The sequence below is a fragment of the Podarcis erhardii genome (assembly GCF_964252035.2).
Source record: "Podarcis erhardii genome assembly, chromosome: 14".
NCBI lineage: Eukaryota > Metazoa > Chordata > Lepidosauria > Squamata > Lacertidae > Podarcis > Podarcis erhardii.
In genome coordinates this window covers 37,868,673-37,886,326 of record NC_138503.1, presented here as the reverse complement: position 1 = coordinate 37,886,326, position 17,654 = coordinate 37,868,673, and the positions used below count along the sequence as shown (strand labels likewise).

Sequence of the window (17,654 nt, the reverse complement as noted above, 5' to 3'; positions counted from 1 at the left end):
CCATTAACCTTAATAATTGCGTCATGTCTCATTATTTCCACCGGGGGAGGGGGGGGGTCGGGAACTCGCCATGCAAGAGACAGACCTCCCTCTGCAAGTCAAGACATTGTAGAGTTTGAGATTTTTTTATCTTCCCCACCCTGAAGAATCAGCCACTGCTACAAGTGAGAACATGACACCAAAAATAGTCAACTTGTCATACAGAAAAGTGAGGGAAACGTTTTCTTTTGTGAAGCTTAGCACTTGGATTGGTATTCATAGTCTAGGGCAGTGTTTCCCAACCTTGGGCCTCCAGATGTTTTTGGCCTACAACTCCCATCATCCCTAGCTAGCAAGACCAGTGGTCAGGGATGATGGGAATTGTAGTTCAAAAACAGCTGGAGGCCCAAGGTTGGGAAACACTGGTCTAGGGGTCACTATGATAATTATATCTGAGCCAGGAAATTAATGCTTCCGAAAATATCAAATGGGTTAGAAAGGTGGCAAAAGGTACAGGATACCTTCATTTATTATATCAACCAGAAAGATCTAGAATATTGGTTTTGGGTGAGAGAAGCAGTTTCAAATCTGCTCAATGAAGGTCGACTAGAACAGCAAGGGGAAAGCCACATTCATCCAGCATGGACCTACCGATTTCATTAACTAGTGACTTGCTTCAAGATTCTGTGAATCACTAAATTAAGAACTTTACCATGTGCTGCAAACAACATGGGGTTTATTATGGCAGGTCCTAAGGCCACTTCTTCGTTTCTGTTCTGGACTAATTACATATTGTAGGACCCAATTTCCTATCTCTAAAACCCTGCAGTGACATGCCCACTGTTCCCATCCCTGATCTACTTAGGGGTCAATGCATGCTGCTATTTCAGACACTTACGAGCATGTTCAAACCCAGCATTCATGCGCTTGTATAGCCGATAACGCCATTCCCATGCTTTTAACTGTTTCTCTTTTTCTGAGCCATCTGCACTGGGTAGCTCATTCACCACCTGCGCAGTAAGGTCATTGACACGCTGCTCTGCCTCCTGGACCAGTGTTGACAAGTGCAAAGACCGACTCTCTAGACTCACAACTTTTGAAACGGAACAGAGGGAAAAGGAAACATTTAATACATTGCACAAGAAGAGGAGGAAAAATACATGACCAGGCATAAACCTGCCTGAAAATTTCTGAAGTGATTCTCTTTGCCTCTACCCTCAGAAAACCTCCCATGCTAAGCAATCCCTCAAGCCGAAGAAGCACAGCTTGATCCTCATTTCCCAAACAGCATGGGATAAATGGTTGGTGCAGCTGGAGTTTGAGCTATTAGATAAAACCACAAAGTTGCTTCTTCACAACTGCTTCTGCAAATTTGTGATTCTGGATCCTCTTAAATGCAGATTTAAAGGCCAAGCTCAAAGGAATCCCAGCCCTCCCTTCCCCCAGAATCTGCTGCTTATCAGGGAGCAGAAATCCTGTCTTGTTACACAGCAGGATGCACCCACCAGTTCAAAGCAAGGCTTCCAATAGCAAGCTAGAACTGAATTCTGAAATTTTGCTTCTAGTACAGTGGTACCTCGGGTTACATACGCTTCAGGTTACAGACTCCGCTAACCCAGAAATAGTACCTCGGGTTAAGAACTTTGCTTCAGGATGAGAACAGAAATCATGCAGTGGCGGCGTAACAGCAGCAGGAGGCCCCATTAGCTAAAGTGGTGCTTCAGGTTAAGAACGGACCTCCGGAACAAATTAAGTACGTAACCCGAGGTACCATTGTATTTATTTATTTATTCAAGGTATTTTTATTTAGTAGGAGCTAACATACCCTGGAAGACCCCAGAAACCTGTTGGAAAATGGCAACTATGATCCTCTTTCCATTTCCAATACTTAGAGGAAAAGGTAATTAAAGGAAGAGCATTCTGCCCTTCACTACCAGAATGAGCCTTAAGTATTACCAAAAGAAAACCTACACTGACTAAAACATACTGTACTTAAAAATGGGTTTTCTGCTTTTAAATCTGGATTAACAGCATTCACATTTAAATATCTATTCATATTAGTTATCATGATGACCTCATGACTAAAATATGAAAATATCCTCATTCTGTCAGAATATTGGAATGGGTCTGACTTTGTTTCCCACAAGGACAGGGTTCTGAATCTGCTTGCACCCACATCCCTACCAGCACCCAACATACCAGTGTGTGTGTGCATGCCCCCCCCCCCTTTACCTGCCCCACTGGTGGTGCCTTCAGTAGACAGCAATGTACCAGGGTGGCAGAAGTGGCAAGGGACCCCAGCAAACTATTGCTGGATATCACTGCTCACCACTTGTATTAGGGACAATTTCCATTAAATAGGATGGCCAGGTCTCTTACTTCATCCAGCTTTTGTCATTACTGTTTGAGAAGTAACATATGCACAAATCCACAGCTGGAGCACAATCTGTGTGAGGTATTTCCCTTTCCTCAGTCTAGATATGTTAAGAACAAGAGGAGAAGACCCCCATTGAGGATCAGAGTGCATATACTTTATTCACGGGAATCTCTTGGTTTGTCTGACTCCTATGGCTAGGCAGCAAAGAAATACACACCTCTTTTCTATCTCCTTTCACTGAACTCCATTATTACACACAGTGCCAGCTAGGCCTGTGGCTACTCTCTGTGTGGGCCACCCAGCAAGCAGAGACCCCAGTGGCTGCATCTAGCGCAACCTATTTTTGTGTGTGTATGTGTGAGAGAGACACAGACAGAGAGAACACAAACTTGTGAGAGAATACCCCCCCCCCCAATCTCCAGGGGAAAAGTACTAATAAACACTTATTCAAAGTCACTCCCCTTCTGCTCTCCATCCCTTCATTTGAAGAAAGGGCAATCTGTTCCTGACCCTAATACCAGAACTGTCAGCTTATTCATGAGGCAGACTACCTGCAAATAACTAGCAGATGAAGATTTTCCTGTTGCTCTTAGCTAGTCATCTGAAATGAGGTGAATTCCCTTCTCATCATTCTATTCACTTCACCTGATCAGGCATCATTAATGCTTCTTGCAGCAAAGCTGTTCTCTTCCAAGGCAACACTCTGGAGAGTAAATTTTGGCATCCCTCGGGTGAGGATTCAAACAGTACAAACGGCTCAGCTTGAATCTGTCCTGCAGCCCCACTTCTTATTGTGTGCAAATCAGCTGAAATAATCTCTTAGGAACATGCCACAAGGATGATGTGACTCTTTATGGTTGTGGCGGTGCCAACCTCCTTTGGTATTCACTCTTGGCATCATTCCTAACACCAAGTCAGATTGATAACTACAGCTTCTAGGATGATATGCTGCTCTGGAACCTTTTAGCTATAGCTTTCATTTGCACCATCATGTTTCAAGAAAGCGCTACTGTACTTTAGGCACAACACAGAAAAATCTAGCAATGTGATTTTTCCTGTACTGAGGGAACATATAATCCAGCTATGAAAGACACAGGAGCACGCTAGGCATCAGAAACCCTAGTTCCAGGGTCCCATATGTTCTCTTTTTTACAGCTAACTCGTTTCAGATGCTTTTCATTTTCCACATTTCACCAAAAGAGAGTAGAATTCCCATTGCTCATGATAACAAGAAACCTAAGTGGCCAGAGTTCCTTAAGCATCCACGGGAAAGGACAAATTGGGTCACAGGATTGGGCCATTGACTGGTTACTCACAGTGAGGGCTTTCTTTGGCTCCAGCCAGCAACAGAGTCTTGGCAATAGGTGCATTGTTGGTCATGATGGCAATATCCAGTGGCAGAAGACCCTCACTGTTTGGGGTGTTAAGATCCAGCTCCTCTAGGCTAAACTGCTTGAGCAGCTCCTGCACCTTATCAAGGTCCTGCAGCTCAACAGCCTCAAAGAGTGCAGCATTGCCTTGAAACTGCAGAGAGGAACAGAGTCACACAAATGTAAGTATGCCACTCATTTCACAGTCTTCTCTGCTCAGTTGCTTTCACTACAGTAGCAAGATAAAATTGAAATGAGGGTGGAGTAGATCAGTGCAGAGGCCAAGAGAAGAAGACAACACTTTGCTTTCCCACTGCAGCTCAAGCCAAATTTACCATATCCATAACACCTCTAATGAGACAGGGTAAATGTGGGTTGAAAGAGCTCAGAGTCAGGAAGATATTTGACACCTCTAAAGTTCCTATCAAGGTCCAGCAGTCCGCTTGCCTCCTTTTCTTTACACCAGCCGCACTATGCATTCAGAGTTCATGACACAACAGTGGGTAGGTAGGCAGCCAAAATCCAAAGCTATTGCCACACTGTGGCAAGGAACAGCCAGGTAGTCTTTCAGCAACCATGGTATGGATGGAGCAGAAGTTGTTCTTCTAACAGGACATAAAAATTCTAAAAACCCTCAGAGCTCTTCAGTTGTTAGAGCAATGTACTCACGGGATAGGATTTGCGGAGCTTATCCTTTTCACTCCTCCCTGCTATGCTCCCTTCATCAAATGACATGTAGTTAACTCTGAATTTCCCAGAAAGGTTCCGGTAGAGCCTCTTAGCAGCATTTGGAGATGAGGGTCCTGGTTGCTTCCTAGACTGGGCCAGCTGTGGGTCTCTCATTTGCTGTGTCATTTTAGGTGAGGAAGACCTGATGAACAAAAAGAAAAAGACAGATGAATGTTAAATGTCTAGAAATACAAGGAGAGGGTGGCCAATCCAGAGCCATGCGCAATGGTCTGATTTGCACATAATGCTAAGCCAAGCTAAGGTTTGGTATGAACAAGCAAGTATGCAGGAGCACAGAGCAAAAATTGTGGTCATTTCATTCCTTTCCTGGCCCTGCTGCTGCCACACTAACAGCAGCTAAGCCGTGTGTGTGCAAATGTGTGAACCTGGGCTTGTAACCTTTATTTTGCTCCAAACAAACCACAAGCTCTAGGTAACAAATCATGACTCTGGATTCACATGTAACATTAAGCCAAAGAATGGTTTAGCTCCTGGAAGCATAGAAGCAGCAGGTCCAGGGAAGGAGTGAAGTGGCTGTGATTTTCACTGTGTTTGCTCAATTATGCTTAGCCATGGTTCAAATGAGGCTGCTATAACAAGCTGACTAAAAAAAGGGAAACATTTAAACTCCAATAAATCTAAGCTGTGAACAATTATTTTTTTGTCTTAATTAGATTTGTTTAAAATTGTAACATGGAAGAATTGTGTAAGGACACAAGTCTAGGCTTCAAGCTGACATAATTCACATAACAGAAAAAAAACCTCTGAATGGAAAATTTGGCACATGCAGAGAAAAGTGATCTTTATTGATTCAACTCTAGTTTTAAAACCACAAATATCTAAACCATGCATATATTATGCTTAAGTCTATCCCTTACCCTCCAAACTATGAATATTTCCTCCTCACAAATCAAAACACTGACTAAAATAGCTGTCGGTGCTGGCCGCCTCAAGGTAGGCAAAACAGTAGTAGTTCGGTAGAGATTTAGGCAGGGATTCAACCAGTCTAGGGACATGGGTGGCGCTGTGGTCTAAATCACTGAGCCTCTTGGGCTTGCTGATTGGAAGGTCGGCGGTTTGAATCCGTGCAACTAGGTGAGCTCCCGTTGCTCCGTTCCACTTCCTGTCAACCTAGCAGTTCGAAAGCACACTAGTGCAAATAGATAAATAGGTATCACTGCGGCAGGAAAGTAAACAGCATTTCCGTACACTCTGGCTTCCGTCACAGTGTTCTGTTGTGCCAGAAGCAGTTTAGTCATGCTGATCATATGACCCAGAAAGCTGTCTGTGGCCTGAAGCAAGATGAGCACCGCACCCCATATACACCTTTGACTGGTGCTTTACCTTTACTTTTTTTCAACCAGTCTGTGAGCAGCTTGGCCTACACAAGTTGCCCAAACCTAGGAATCAGATGAATTATATAGGGCTAGCTAAGACTCTGCTGGTTACTCAGGTCACCTGATCCTGCTGGGCTGACAGCTGCAGTATCTTCTCCAGCCATCTGCAATGCAGTATAATTCAGACCCACAGTAACATTTGCTTGAAAACTACCCCATTGGCACAGGGAGAAAGGAGCCTGTACCCTGCTGCTTGAGTCACCCAATCAAGACCTTAAAATAGTGTTGCTTTGACAGATGTGTACAGTTCTTGCTTATGAAACCACAGGTCAGAATAATAAACTGGTATGTCTCTGTGGTACTACAGCATCTTTTGCCTTCCTGAATTAATGTGAATTAACATATGATCCATCATGAATGAGGACTGATCTGTAATACAGCCATTCTGAGGTGGTGAAATATAAGCTGAATGGATGCAGTTTGATTTGTACTTCCTTTGGGCTGATTGTCTTACATGAATCCAGACTCAATTTATAAAGCTCCAGACAGATTTGTATCGCCCAACCATCTGTTGAGCTGGCTGGAATGAACTAAGAAATGTAGGTGCTGAAGTGGTTTTTGGGGATGTCCAGTGCATCAATAAATTACAGTTAACATGAAACAACCTTGATTCAGCACAATGCTGATGAAGCACATGCTGAACAAGAGCCAACCCTGGCAATTAATATTTACAAAGACAGCCCCACAGAGGGTGTTAATAGCACCCTTACTGACTTACTCAGTCACTTTGATTTTATCTGAGACATTGTGGGCAGCAGAATTATATCAACTATTTTACCTTTTATTATGTTGCTTTCTTAAGAGCTCAGAAACTAAGGGAGATTGGCTCCTGCCAGGCATTCTCATGGGATAGGCTGTGAAGATTAGCATGTCTCTCTACAAATGTAGGTGAGCCTGTGCTGTAAGAAAAGCAGTAATTCTTTTGTACCTAGGTTGAAAGGAGTGGAAATTTGTGAGGGAACTTAGGTTTCAGCAGTTTCTTGCCTAAAATAGGATAGCTCAGTAACTAGAGGTCAGGTCCAAGTGATTTGACAGCACCAAGCATATTTCTGTATGTTTAATCAGGGTAGTAGTGTATCTGAGTTCATCACTGTCTGGTATTGTTATTGATGTGATCATATGCAAATGGGGCAAGTTTGGACATGTGAAACATTTGTTCCATTGTTAAATAAAGGGTTGACATACATCTATATCACACAGAAGTTCTAGAGGGCTCATTTCTAATAGCACGCCATCAAAAAGTATGCCATGTGTTACAAAAATGATAAAACAAACAAACAAAAAATACAAATTACAAAAGAAAAAAAACCCTAACCCTAACCTTTTTCTTATTGAAAATTTAATAAATATTATTATATATAAAAAAAGTATGCCATGTGTGCTGTTCAGTTGTGTGATTTTCTGTAAGCACAACAGAAAATGGCCAGAAATTAGCCCTTCAGAATATGCCTAATAGAAGCATGGTAGGGAATGTTCTAACTCCATGAACCATCCTAAAACAAAAAAAGAAGCTTAGGAGTGATATATAGCATCTAATATTCAGATCTTAACATTTGATCTGATACATACAGTATGTAGCTGGCCTTATACCAGGTCAGACTAATAGTCCATCAAGCCCAATATTGTTCTCCACTAGTGATCTTCCACATCACCTTCTATCTGCTGCTTTAACTGGAGAGGCAATAAATTGAACCTGAGATCTTCTGAATTCTGCCACCTGTTCTAGAGTGGGGAAACACTTGGTGGTTCTCTAACAACATGGCTGGGACACAACAGCATGTGCACAGTGATCCCCCAAGTTTGAAAGCATACCAGTGCAAGTAGATAAATAGGTACCGTTGTGGTGGGAAGGTAAACAGCATTTCTGTGTGGCCTGGCTTCCTTTGTGCACCAGTAGCGGTTTAGTCATGCTGGTCACATGACCCAGAAAGCTGTCTGTGGACAAATGCCATCCCCCTCGGCCGGAAAAGCAAATGCGCACCACACCTCATAGCCACCTTTGACTGGACTTAACCATCCAGGGGTCCTTTACCTTTACCTTACTAGCTAAGAGTCCTTATTGATGCCTAAAGGTACAGTGTAGTGGCTAAGAGATTGAGCTGTGGATCAGGAAATTCCAGCTTGAGTAAACCACTCATAGGTTGTTCATTAATTTAAAGCTATATACATTTTGTTAATTAAATAATAATAAAGTGGCATTAGGCAAGTCATTCTTTCTCAGCCTCAGTCCCCACATATACAGTACAATACGAGTGATAACAGCACTGACTTTATAGGGTTGTTGCAATGATTACAACAAGATAATGCATGTGAAACAGTCTGAACACTTGAAAGTGCCATACAAACATTAAACATTATCTATGTCAGTATGGAAGCCCCACATAGTTGTAAGCGTTCTCTATTAGGAGGTGTTGATGTAGAACATTTGGCGGCCATGTGATTTACACTAACTTTTAAAAGCTGACCTCTCTTGTTAAGGGGCTGTTAACAGCCTATTCCAAGGGTAGGCAAACTAAGGCCCAGGGGCCAGATCCAGCCCAATTGCCTTCTAAATCCGGCCCGCGGACGGTTCAGGTATCATTGTGTTTCTACATGAGTAGAATGTGCTCTTTTATTTAAAATGCATCTCTGGGTTATTTGTGGGGCATAGGAATTCATTCATCCTCCCCCAAAAAATATAGTCCAGCCCCCCACAAGGTCTGAAGGACAGTGGACTGGCCCCCTGCTGAAAAAGTTTGCTGACCCCTGGCCTATTCACACAAGCCATGGTCCAAAGATGGGGCCGTGTTAAGTGCCTCAGAATTTTCTCTCAATACTCAGCATGAGCCACATCTGTGTTATGCTTACTGTGATGTCTGGTCCCCATTTCTGCATTGCCATTTACATGAAACCACAAGTCTTAACCTAAGGAGTACCATTTACCGTAGGTTCTGGTCACCAAACCAGGAAGCAAGAATCTAAACCTGGTTACACAAATAGAAAGAACCGGGTGATTCAGCCTATAAAGCTATCACACTAGCTATTATGTACTATGTATACTCCATGCCAAGGAAAAACCCAAGAGCCATAAAGTTCAAGCAGCATCAGTTAATAAGGACAGCTCCCTTTAGAAGCTGAATGAGAACCATCAGAGAATAGATTAATCTGGGGTTGAACAAACAAGGCATGGTAATATCGCAGAACCAGATCAGAAGAAGAAGAAGCAGGAGCAAAGAACAAATTGGAAATGAGCAAGGCTCAGCAGGAAGAATTTATTGTCTATTCAGGAATTAGTCTGGTCTTGCTGAATCAGGACCATAAGCTGAATCAAGATTTCAAGCTGCAGTTCACCAGTTTAATCACATCACAACATAGAGGCAAAGAAGAACAAGCATCCTAATCTCTCTGAAATTCAATTAGGCAGGTAGCTAGGAGTTAGTTCACACCTCTCTAATGAGGTGTAAATTGCTATGGATTTAGCATCAATTACCCCCAAGTGTTTGTGTTCTCACACTACAGCTATGATTGAGTGACAGACCTGCTGGCTCAGCCTGAAGCCACATGTGTGCCCAAGTCCTAGAAGAACTATTAAAACCTAGTTAAGTCATTTATGCAACTAACTGAACCATTTGTAAAGAATAGCAGGTTAATTTTTAGATTCAAATTGTAAAGATTTCGAAGATGATCTTGAGGGCATGTGCAGCTGCAGGTTTTTTAAATGTTAAACAACATAATTCAATCAGAAACAATATTCCAAAGACACCCAAATACTGTGTGGAGCCAGAAGACTGTAACCTGCCATGGCCCTGGATCCCACTTCCCCTCATCAGTACAAGGAACAAAAGACACGGAGGGCAAGAATAACTGGTTTTATGAACACCCTCAGGAGGCAGTCACCAAAGTAAGCATCCCATTAGACTCCCATTAAGGAGGTTGAGCCCAAGGGAACAGTGATGTTTCCATTTGCTGCTGCTGCTACACCTCATCCTCTGACCTGAACTCTTCCCTGGAATGATTTGTAGCTCATGAGGACACACCTCCACAACCATATTGAATCCAAATGCAAAATAAAGCACCTCAGCTCTGCCAAGAGGACATACCTCTGAGAATAGCATGTGGTCCTTTTAATTCTGAACCGTTTCCTCTGTGGATGTATGGCTTGGAACACAAACTTCAAAGCTCAAAAAAATTAGCTCCAAGTCAACTCTAGACCTCTCAGTCCCATAGTAAAGTGATCTGTAGGTGCTTGCATGTGCGTAGCCAGGAATTATTGGGGGGCAGGCTTTATGTGAGGAGGGAGCAGAACTGAGATATCTGTGGTGCAATTGGTCAGTTAGTTAAGTATTTATATTTATTTACTTGGTTGGGGGAGGGCAGCTGCCCACCCTGCACCCCCCCCCCAGCTACTCCCATGGGTACTTGCCACTGACTGTGGTCTTCAGCCAGGAACAAGAAAGGACCCCAGTAAAAGCACATGACCACTACAGTTCTATTACTGTGCACAATGGGCATTGGCTGTTCATGAGCAGAGCCACAGAATGTATCAATTTTCATGAATAATAAAGAAAACATAGCTCAATGAAATTCATTTGCCCATCTGCCTGATTCTATTCGTGCAAAATTCAGGACCTCCCCCCCCCCCCAAGCAACTAGTGAAGCAAATACAGAAACACCAGAAGTAGAGAATGACCTTGGTTAACTAGAAAATAACAACAACCAATCTGGCATAAGTCAAACTATATATAAAGATACAGAAAACATAATTGTGGGCAAAGAAGCTTAATGCTGAAGGCTGCTTTTGCCTCCTGCACTTGACTAGAAAGAATGGTGGAAAATAGTAATAAGAAAGAACTGGTTAGGGCAGAGTGGGGGAAAATTGTGTTGTTTTGACTCTTAACACTCATCAGTCCCAGCAAGCATGCTAATAGCAAGGGATAATGGGAGTTGTAGTCCCAAAACATCTGGAAGGCCGGAGGTTCCTTACCCTTGGGTTTAGTAAGAGTAACTCCCACTGGAAGTTATACAGTATTCCAATATATTCCACATCTGCCTATGACACTTTTATTTTTAGTATTTATTGAATTTAAATACCCCCTATACCCGAAGGTCTCAGGGCGGTAAACAAAACAAAATCAGAATATAAAACCAGAAAATATATAATCAAAATAAAAACAACAACCCAATAACCCTCCCCCCCCCAAAAAACGCATAATTTAAAAGGGAATAGGATTTTATGCGGCATTATACAAAACAGTCTGCTTGTCAGAGTTACTTCATGCATTATTTTTTAACCTTAGACTCAGGGTGATGCTCAGGCCTGGGGGCTGAATGTGACACTCCAGGCATCCTCTATCTGGACATCAGAACTTTGTCTATACCAAACGCTTTCTTCACATGCTACACTCCTCATTGGCCCTGCTTCACATGTCAGGTGTTTTTGCTTGGCTGGAATATGTCCTTGAATTCAGTGGCGGGGTGATGAGAGTAAGGGCTCATTCCCATTTATTGTTTTGTCAGGCATGGGTTTGTGTGTGGTCTTGTTTGTCTGGGGAATTTGTTATGTTTTCTGTAGGCCATTTCCGAGGTGAGAGGCTGGATGTGGTCTGGACTGGGACACGTGAAAGTGGTTTCATGTCCTTGGAGTGAAAGCCCAACCCTGCATTGAACTGTGTCTTTCCTGGTGTGAGACAGGAGGGAATACAGAGTTTTTGTCCCATGTGAGAGCTTGGGACTCAGTTATGTATGACCATTGTAAGTGTCTCCTTGTGGATGTTCCCCCAAACACTGTCCTCTGCTGTATATCTATTGTCTCTGGAGTGGGCAAGCTGCCTTGTCCCCACAATTGAAGAGGCTGGGGCTGTGCGACATCAGCACACCATGTACACAGGGTATGCTGACATTATTTGTGCATGCTCTGCAGCGTGCTGCTTTGTTGTGCACATGCGAATATGCCCTGTGATGTGTGCACACAGCTGTCATTTAATTTTGAGGGGGCCCGGCCCCCTCCTTGAAAATTTTGGGGGCCCTTGCCCCCCTCCCATGACATACCTGGAAGTGGGTAGTTATGGGAAGCTACTGTTCGGCAACATGGGAATTGTCCTGTGGTGTCCCACAGGGTTCCATCTTATCCCCCATGCTATTTTAACATCTATATCAAGCTTCTTGGAGCTGTCATCAGGAGATTTGAAGTGAAGTATCATCAATATGCAGATGACACCCAGCTCTGTCTCTCTGTTCTATCTGAATTAGGAGAGGTTGTTGAGGTGCTGGACCAGTGCTTGGACTCAGTGATGAGTTGGATGTGGGCGAATAAACTGACAGAATCAGAAAAATACAGAGCAGTTTCGTAGTTTGGGGTTGCTCCTGGATCCAACATTGTTCATGGAGGCTCAGGTGATCTTAGTGACTGGGAGTGCCTTTTTTCAGCTCTGACTGATTTACCAGCTGTAACCTCTTTTGATGACTTGGGCACTGTACCCCGTACTCTGGTGCAATGCACTCTACATGGGGCTGCCCATGAAGATGACCCAGAAACTTCAATTGGCCCAAAATGCAGCAGTCAGATTACTTGCTGGGATTCCATTTAGATCTTGTATAACCTAGTGTTGCCATATTCCGAAGAGCAAAAAAGAAGACACAATGGGGGAGGGGTTTGCAGGAGTGCATGCGTACCAGACATGGCATCACCATGCCGCCTACACCATACGAATAATATTCTATGTTCAACTAAAAACACCTCGAACAACAATAATCAATGACCTCCCCCCCCCCACTTCACCACTCTCCTCATCTGCCTTGCCATTGGAGCCAGGGACAGCCAGTGTAACATGATGGCAGTATTTTGGTCCAGGGAGCCATCCAGTAAATGCATTTTGCACATGTGGCAGGTTCTGGGCCAACCTCAGGGGTAGCTGCACATAAAGTGCAATTCAGTAATGCAATCAGGAGATCACCAGTATATGGACAACAGTGGTCAGTCTATCTTGGCCCAAAAATAGCCACAGCTGTCTTACCTGCCAATATTGGTGAAAGGCACTTGTAGCCACTGAGGTAACATGGGCTTTGTGTGATAGAGATGGATCCGAAAGTACCCTAGACTACAGGGGGAGTATAACTCTGTCCAAAGCAGACAATTGACCTATTATTTGGACTTTGGAACCTCTCACCCACAGCACTTCTGTCTTGCCAGGTTTCAGACTCAGTTTGTTGGCCTTCATCCTTCCTACCACAGAGTCCACACACTGGTCCATAGCTTGCACAGCCTCTCCTGATTCTGGTGTTAGAGAGAAATAGAGCTGGGTGACATCGCTGCGCTGATGATACCTGACCCTAAATCTCCTAATGGCTGCTCCCAATGGCTTTGTGTAGATGTTAAGCAGTACTGGGGACAAGATGGTACCCTGTGGCACCCCACAGCACACCTGCCGGGGGCCTGAAAAATAATCAACCAGTGCTGTTATCTGAAACTGATCAAAGCAATGTGGATGTATGACATTAAAATCTATTTTGAAGGCATGGGAAATCTCTATATATCCATGAAAGGCTGGGCTCAGAATTTTGTTTCAAAATCTGGCCTTTACTTCATCCTTCTCCCATTTGGCAAACCATCTTGTTTTGAAAAGAGATGAAGTTAACATGCATGTTTGGTCTTGTAAGAACAATAACTTAACTTATAGAGCTTCTACTCACGCCAAAAATATTTTTGTTTGTTCTCCTGCATCCCTAATGATGCCAACAGAACTCCAGGAGAAGAGGCCTGCAGTTAACCACAAAGCAGGAGCCAACAGACTGCGGATTTGTTTGTTTTCTGTTGTTGTTTAAAAGTGGTGTCTACTATAGAATGAGTAGTAATCTTAGCAACATTCATTGTGAGGGAAATCCATTATGAACAAGCTCACATCCCCTTATTCTCAGATAATGAATGAGAGGAAACTTGAGAGATGCAAAGGGGAGAGAAAGGGAGAGACATCTCAAGATCATGCAAGCCACTTGAAATATATTACTTCCAAGAAAGTATATTTCCTTACAGCTTTTACATATACACAAGTTATTTGCAATTGAAAGAGTTCATTAAAAGTCTAAGGGGACATTTGGCAAGTCCGTTCTTTACTGCTTTAGATACGTGTGCCATCTTCATAGTCAGATGTTATCATAAAGCTTAAACCAATTCCAGTTAAACAAAGTAAACTGTTTCTAGTAAACAGCTCTTAAACTGCACAAGATTGTGTACCAAAAGTCTGCACCCATTTTGCCAAACTGGATTCAGCTCTGCAGGCAGAAGAGACTGCAGGCTTTCTGCCTCTACAAGTGTGTGCCCATCTCACATAATTAGCAGCATCACTATCATTGTTAATCCTAATTGGAGGTCTTGTGGGTGGTCTTCACAGGGATGTCAGAGGTTAAGGAGAGAAATCATCAGTGTCCTACACAAATATAAATGAGGCAAATTCTTACATCCCAGAAATATGCTGAGTGTAGGAGAACCTCAGTGGAGAAGGATTTGTTTCCTTTCTGTGCATAACAGGGAGGGAGTTGCCAACAAAAAAACAAGTCACTCTCATTGGAAAACTGGCCTGCTTGATCACTAGCAATTCCTCCCCTCCCCACCAAACCATGCCATTTACTTATGAGACAAAACTGCAAGGAAGCAAATAAACCTATGTTGTCCTGGGGTGTTTTCTTTTAGGGGGTATCTTTAAACATATATAGCATACCATACATTTCCTCCATGAACTGTGACTCGTAAGAATGATGCCTCTTACTAACTAGGTTCTTCTGATTTTATAAAGCAGTCTCTTCAACTGGGATTTTTAGAAATCCTTCCATTAGAAGAAGCGGCAGTACTGAAAGGATTTCTCTTAGAGGCTTCTGGAAACCTGGCATATCTGTCATCTGTGGTTTCTATTCTACATGTACAAACACAGCTTATCAATCATCTCTCTGTCTTCTTAATGAGTGCCTGCAAATGCCAGTTTGCCCTACCTGTAACACTTCTTTCATTTATCAGAGATTTCTCTGCAGCACAAATAATTAAATTGATTTTATTTTGTCATTTATATAAGCTAAATAGAATTGCTATTGCTTCCTGCATCTTCTCTCTCAACCAGGTGTCTGGACGATGCCAAAGGGAATCTCTGCAATTCCTCATTCCCTTTCTCCTTCCCATTGAGAGACTAATTTATAGTGCCTGAAGCTTCAATGCTCAGAAGATAGAGACAGCAAGGGATAGATACCTGGCTTTAGACCAAACTGACAATTTTACAGGATTCTTATAGAATTAAAGCTGCTTGGTCTTTGTCCATCACTGAATTCTTATACAGCTTTACTGAAGAGCATTTGGTATGCTTGCAACCCAAACAATCATGGCTTGATGTAACATAGCACCATTTTTGTTCATATTTTCATGATGGGAAAAGGAGGAAGTCCCTCTACTACTAGCATTCACTCAGCAAGTTTACACAGTACTTTAATGTTGTCATTGTTTTTTTTGGGGGGGGGGGAAGGTGGACAGGATAAATAGTTAGTTCCTCTAGTCATTTTATTCAATAATGAAAACAGCGGTATATTATCTTCGGCTAGGATAGAGAAGTGTATTAGCATTTCTTGTCTCCGCTGTGCACAACATGCACTGACACCTTGGAGAAAGCATATCTAGTGACAAGTTTCCCCATGAGGCCTGGTGGCTGCCACGCCCTGTTATGGAAATCTCACCACCTTAACTTCATGTACTACCCACATTTATGGGATTACAACCTTTGTTTTTGCAGTGTGCCACACAAACCTAGCTCTCAGTATAACTTTCAGAAATGTATTAGTAGAATTGTCAGGTCCAGGACTGAAACCAGGATGATGTTATCCTGCCAACTAAACAGGTATATTTAGAGACTAAGCTCCAATATTAGGGGTATGAGGTTGGTACAAATCAACAACTGGTATGCACAGAAAAAAAAGTACTGCACCTATTTAATCAGTATGGTTGAACTGCATGCCATCCTTGCTAGGAGAACCTGGATGGTATGCTTGACGGACTGTCTCCTTCCCTTTTCCTCAAATTAGATATTGGAGAAGCTCAGCGGGTTTTCCCCAGTGCATTCCTCATCGCCAACCCCTAATTGCTGCTTAACATTAAATAACGAAGTGAGGAAATGTTGGGCAAATGTTCTTGCTATGGGAACACACAGTTCCCTTTAATTACATTGTTTTTGTTTGGTGTTTTTTTTTTATTAGTTGTGCTGTGGGTTCCCCCTCCCTGACAGGGCCAGCAAAGCACATGCTAAATATGGCCGATTTTAAAATCCACAGTGAAACCCGAATCTCGGCACCAGACTGACTGGAATCGGTGCAACCCAGGGTTACGAGGGACACACATTCCAACCTCTCTACTGTTCTCACTCAGATCCACAGTGAAATAACAGCATGCCCCTCCCTTCCTGGGTCAGCTGGAAACTGCTTCAAGTCTTTCTAAAGAGACATGCTGCTGTTGGTGGTGAGCCAGTTCAATATGCTTAGCATTCTATACAGACAAAGAGTATCAGCCCTTGCACATAAATTTCCTCTTCAAACACTCTTCCTGACCATTACTCTTACTTATTCCTCCCACCCATCATTTGCCAGACCATATCCCTTAACCTGTTGCTTCTTCTTCCTCTGCTCTGTATCAAGTTCAACATCTCAAGTCAAATTCTCTCCACCCTAGAGATAAGTTTTCATCTCAGCCCTTCGTGTATGAAAGTATATGTGTGCACGTGCCCACTCTGATTTTAAAAGTATGCTGACATGCTGTCAGGCCTAGGATGTGGCTTGCTTTGATTATTTGTTTTTGAACGGGAAGTTTTATGATTGCATTGGGAATCTGTCCTAATTGAGGCTGAGTCAGAATTATAGTAAATGAGTATGTGTTTTAGTTTTTTGGATAAGCTTTAACTACTCTATAATTAGTTTGTGGCATGTTGGGATTTTTATTTTTAAAATTTTTTTTAGGAATACGCTGAACAGAGAACTAAGCAGCAAGTCAAAGTGACCCTAACCTATCAAACTATTTAATTAAGTCATTGTTTGGCCTTGGGGGTTTCTGCAGGAACTTGGGGCGGAGTTCTAAGTTTGGGAGGAGACCATTCAGTAGATTCAAAACACCTTTTCCTGTATCTACAAAACTGTAGGTAAGAGACTGGTAGCAATGTTTGAGACAGATGAGAAGCAGATAGTCTTAAATTGTAATTTTACTTCATTCTTATCTTCAGAACGCAAAGGAATCTGCTTTCCTTTGGAATGATTGCTCTCTAAGTCAGCCTTGCAGTGCACCTGTTTTCTCAGCTTGTGACAAATGGATTGTGTAGGTCAGCCTGTGTTTATGGGAATGAATGCAAGGTCCAGCCGTGGCAAGAGGGTTGGGTTAGATGGCATTTTCTTCCTTTCTTACTCCATTACTTTTACTCCACATTTTAAGTGCTTGCCCAAGGGAAGGAAAAGCAGATTTAGGACATACCCAGATGACTGCAACGCCCCTCATCAGCACTGTATCAGCACTGACCTCTGATCCAATTCAATAGAATGCTCTCTGCTTTTTTAAACAACAACAACAACATCTTGACATGAGATCTTTACCAGTGCTGGACAGAGGATTGCATGAACTTCAACAATAAAACTGGTTGAGAAAATAGCAGGGCACTACTCTAGAACACGCACCCCTTGCTGGTTTTTGCCATTATTTTGACTTGGGGTTTTTAGCTTTTTTCTGGAGCTTGACAAGTACTCCCACAGCTGAATGGTATGTCAGGGAAATGATAACTATTTAAAGGGGCAAGCAGGATAATTACAAATGAA

General features: G+C 42.7%; 1 protein-coding gene across 12 annotated transcripts in view; it reads right to left on the bottom strand.

The window, feature by feature from the left end:
* LOC309329068 (ankyrin repeat and fibronectin type-III domain-containing protein 1-like) overlaps positions 1-17,654 on the bottom strand; it is a 367,804-nt gene that overhangs the window by 46,744 nt on the left and 303,406 nt on the right. For all 12 annotated transcript variants that reach the window (XM_081839531.1, XM_081839539.1, XM_081839537.1 and 9 more), the window contains 3 exons: positions 4,396-4,597; positions 3,673-3,880; positions 878-1,072 (listed from right to left, as the gene is read on the bottom strand). In XM_081839531.1, the coding sequence (XP_081695657.1) occupies positions 878-1,072; positions 3,673-3,880; positions 4,396-4,597 (605 nt within the window). The remainder of the gene's footprint in view (positions 1-877; positions 1,073-3,672; positions 3,881-4,395; positions 4,598-17,654) is intronic.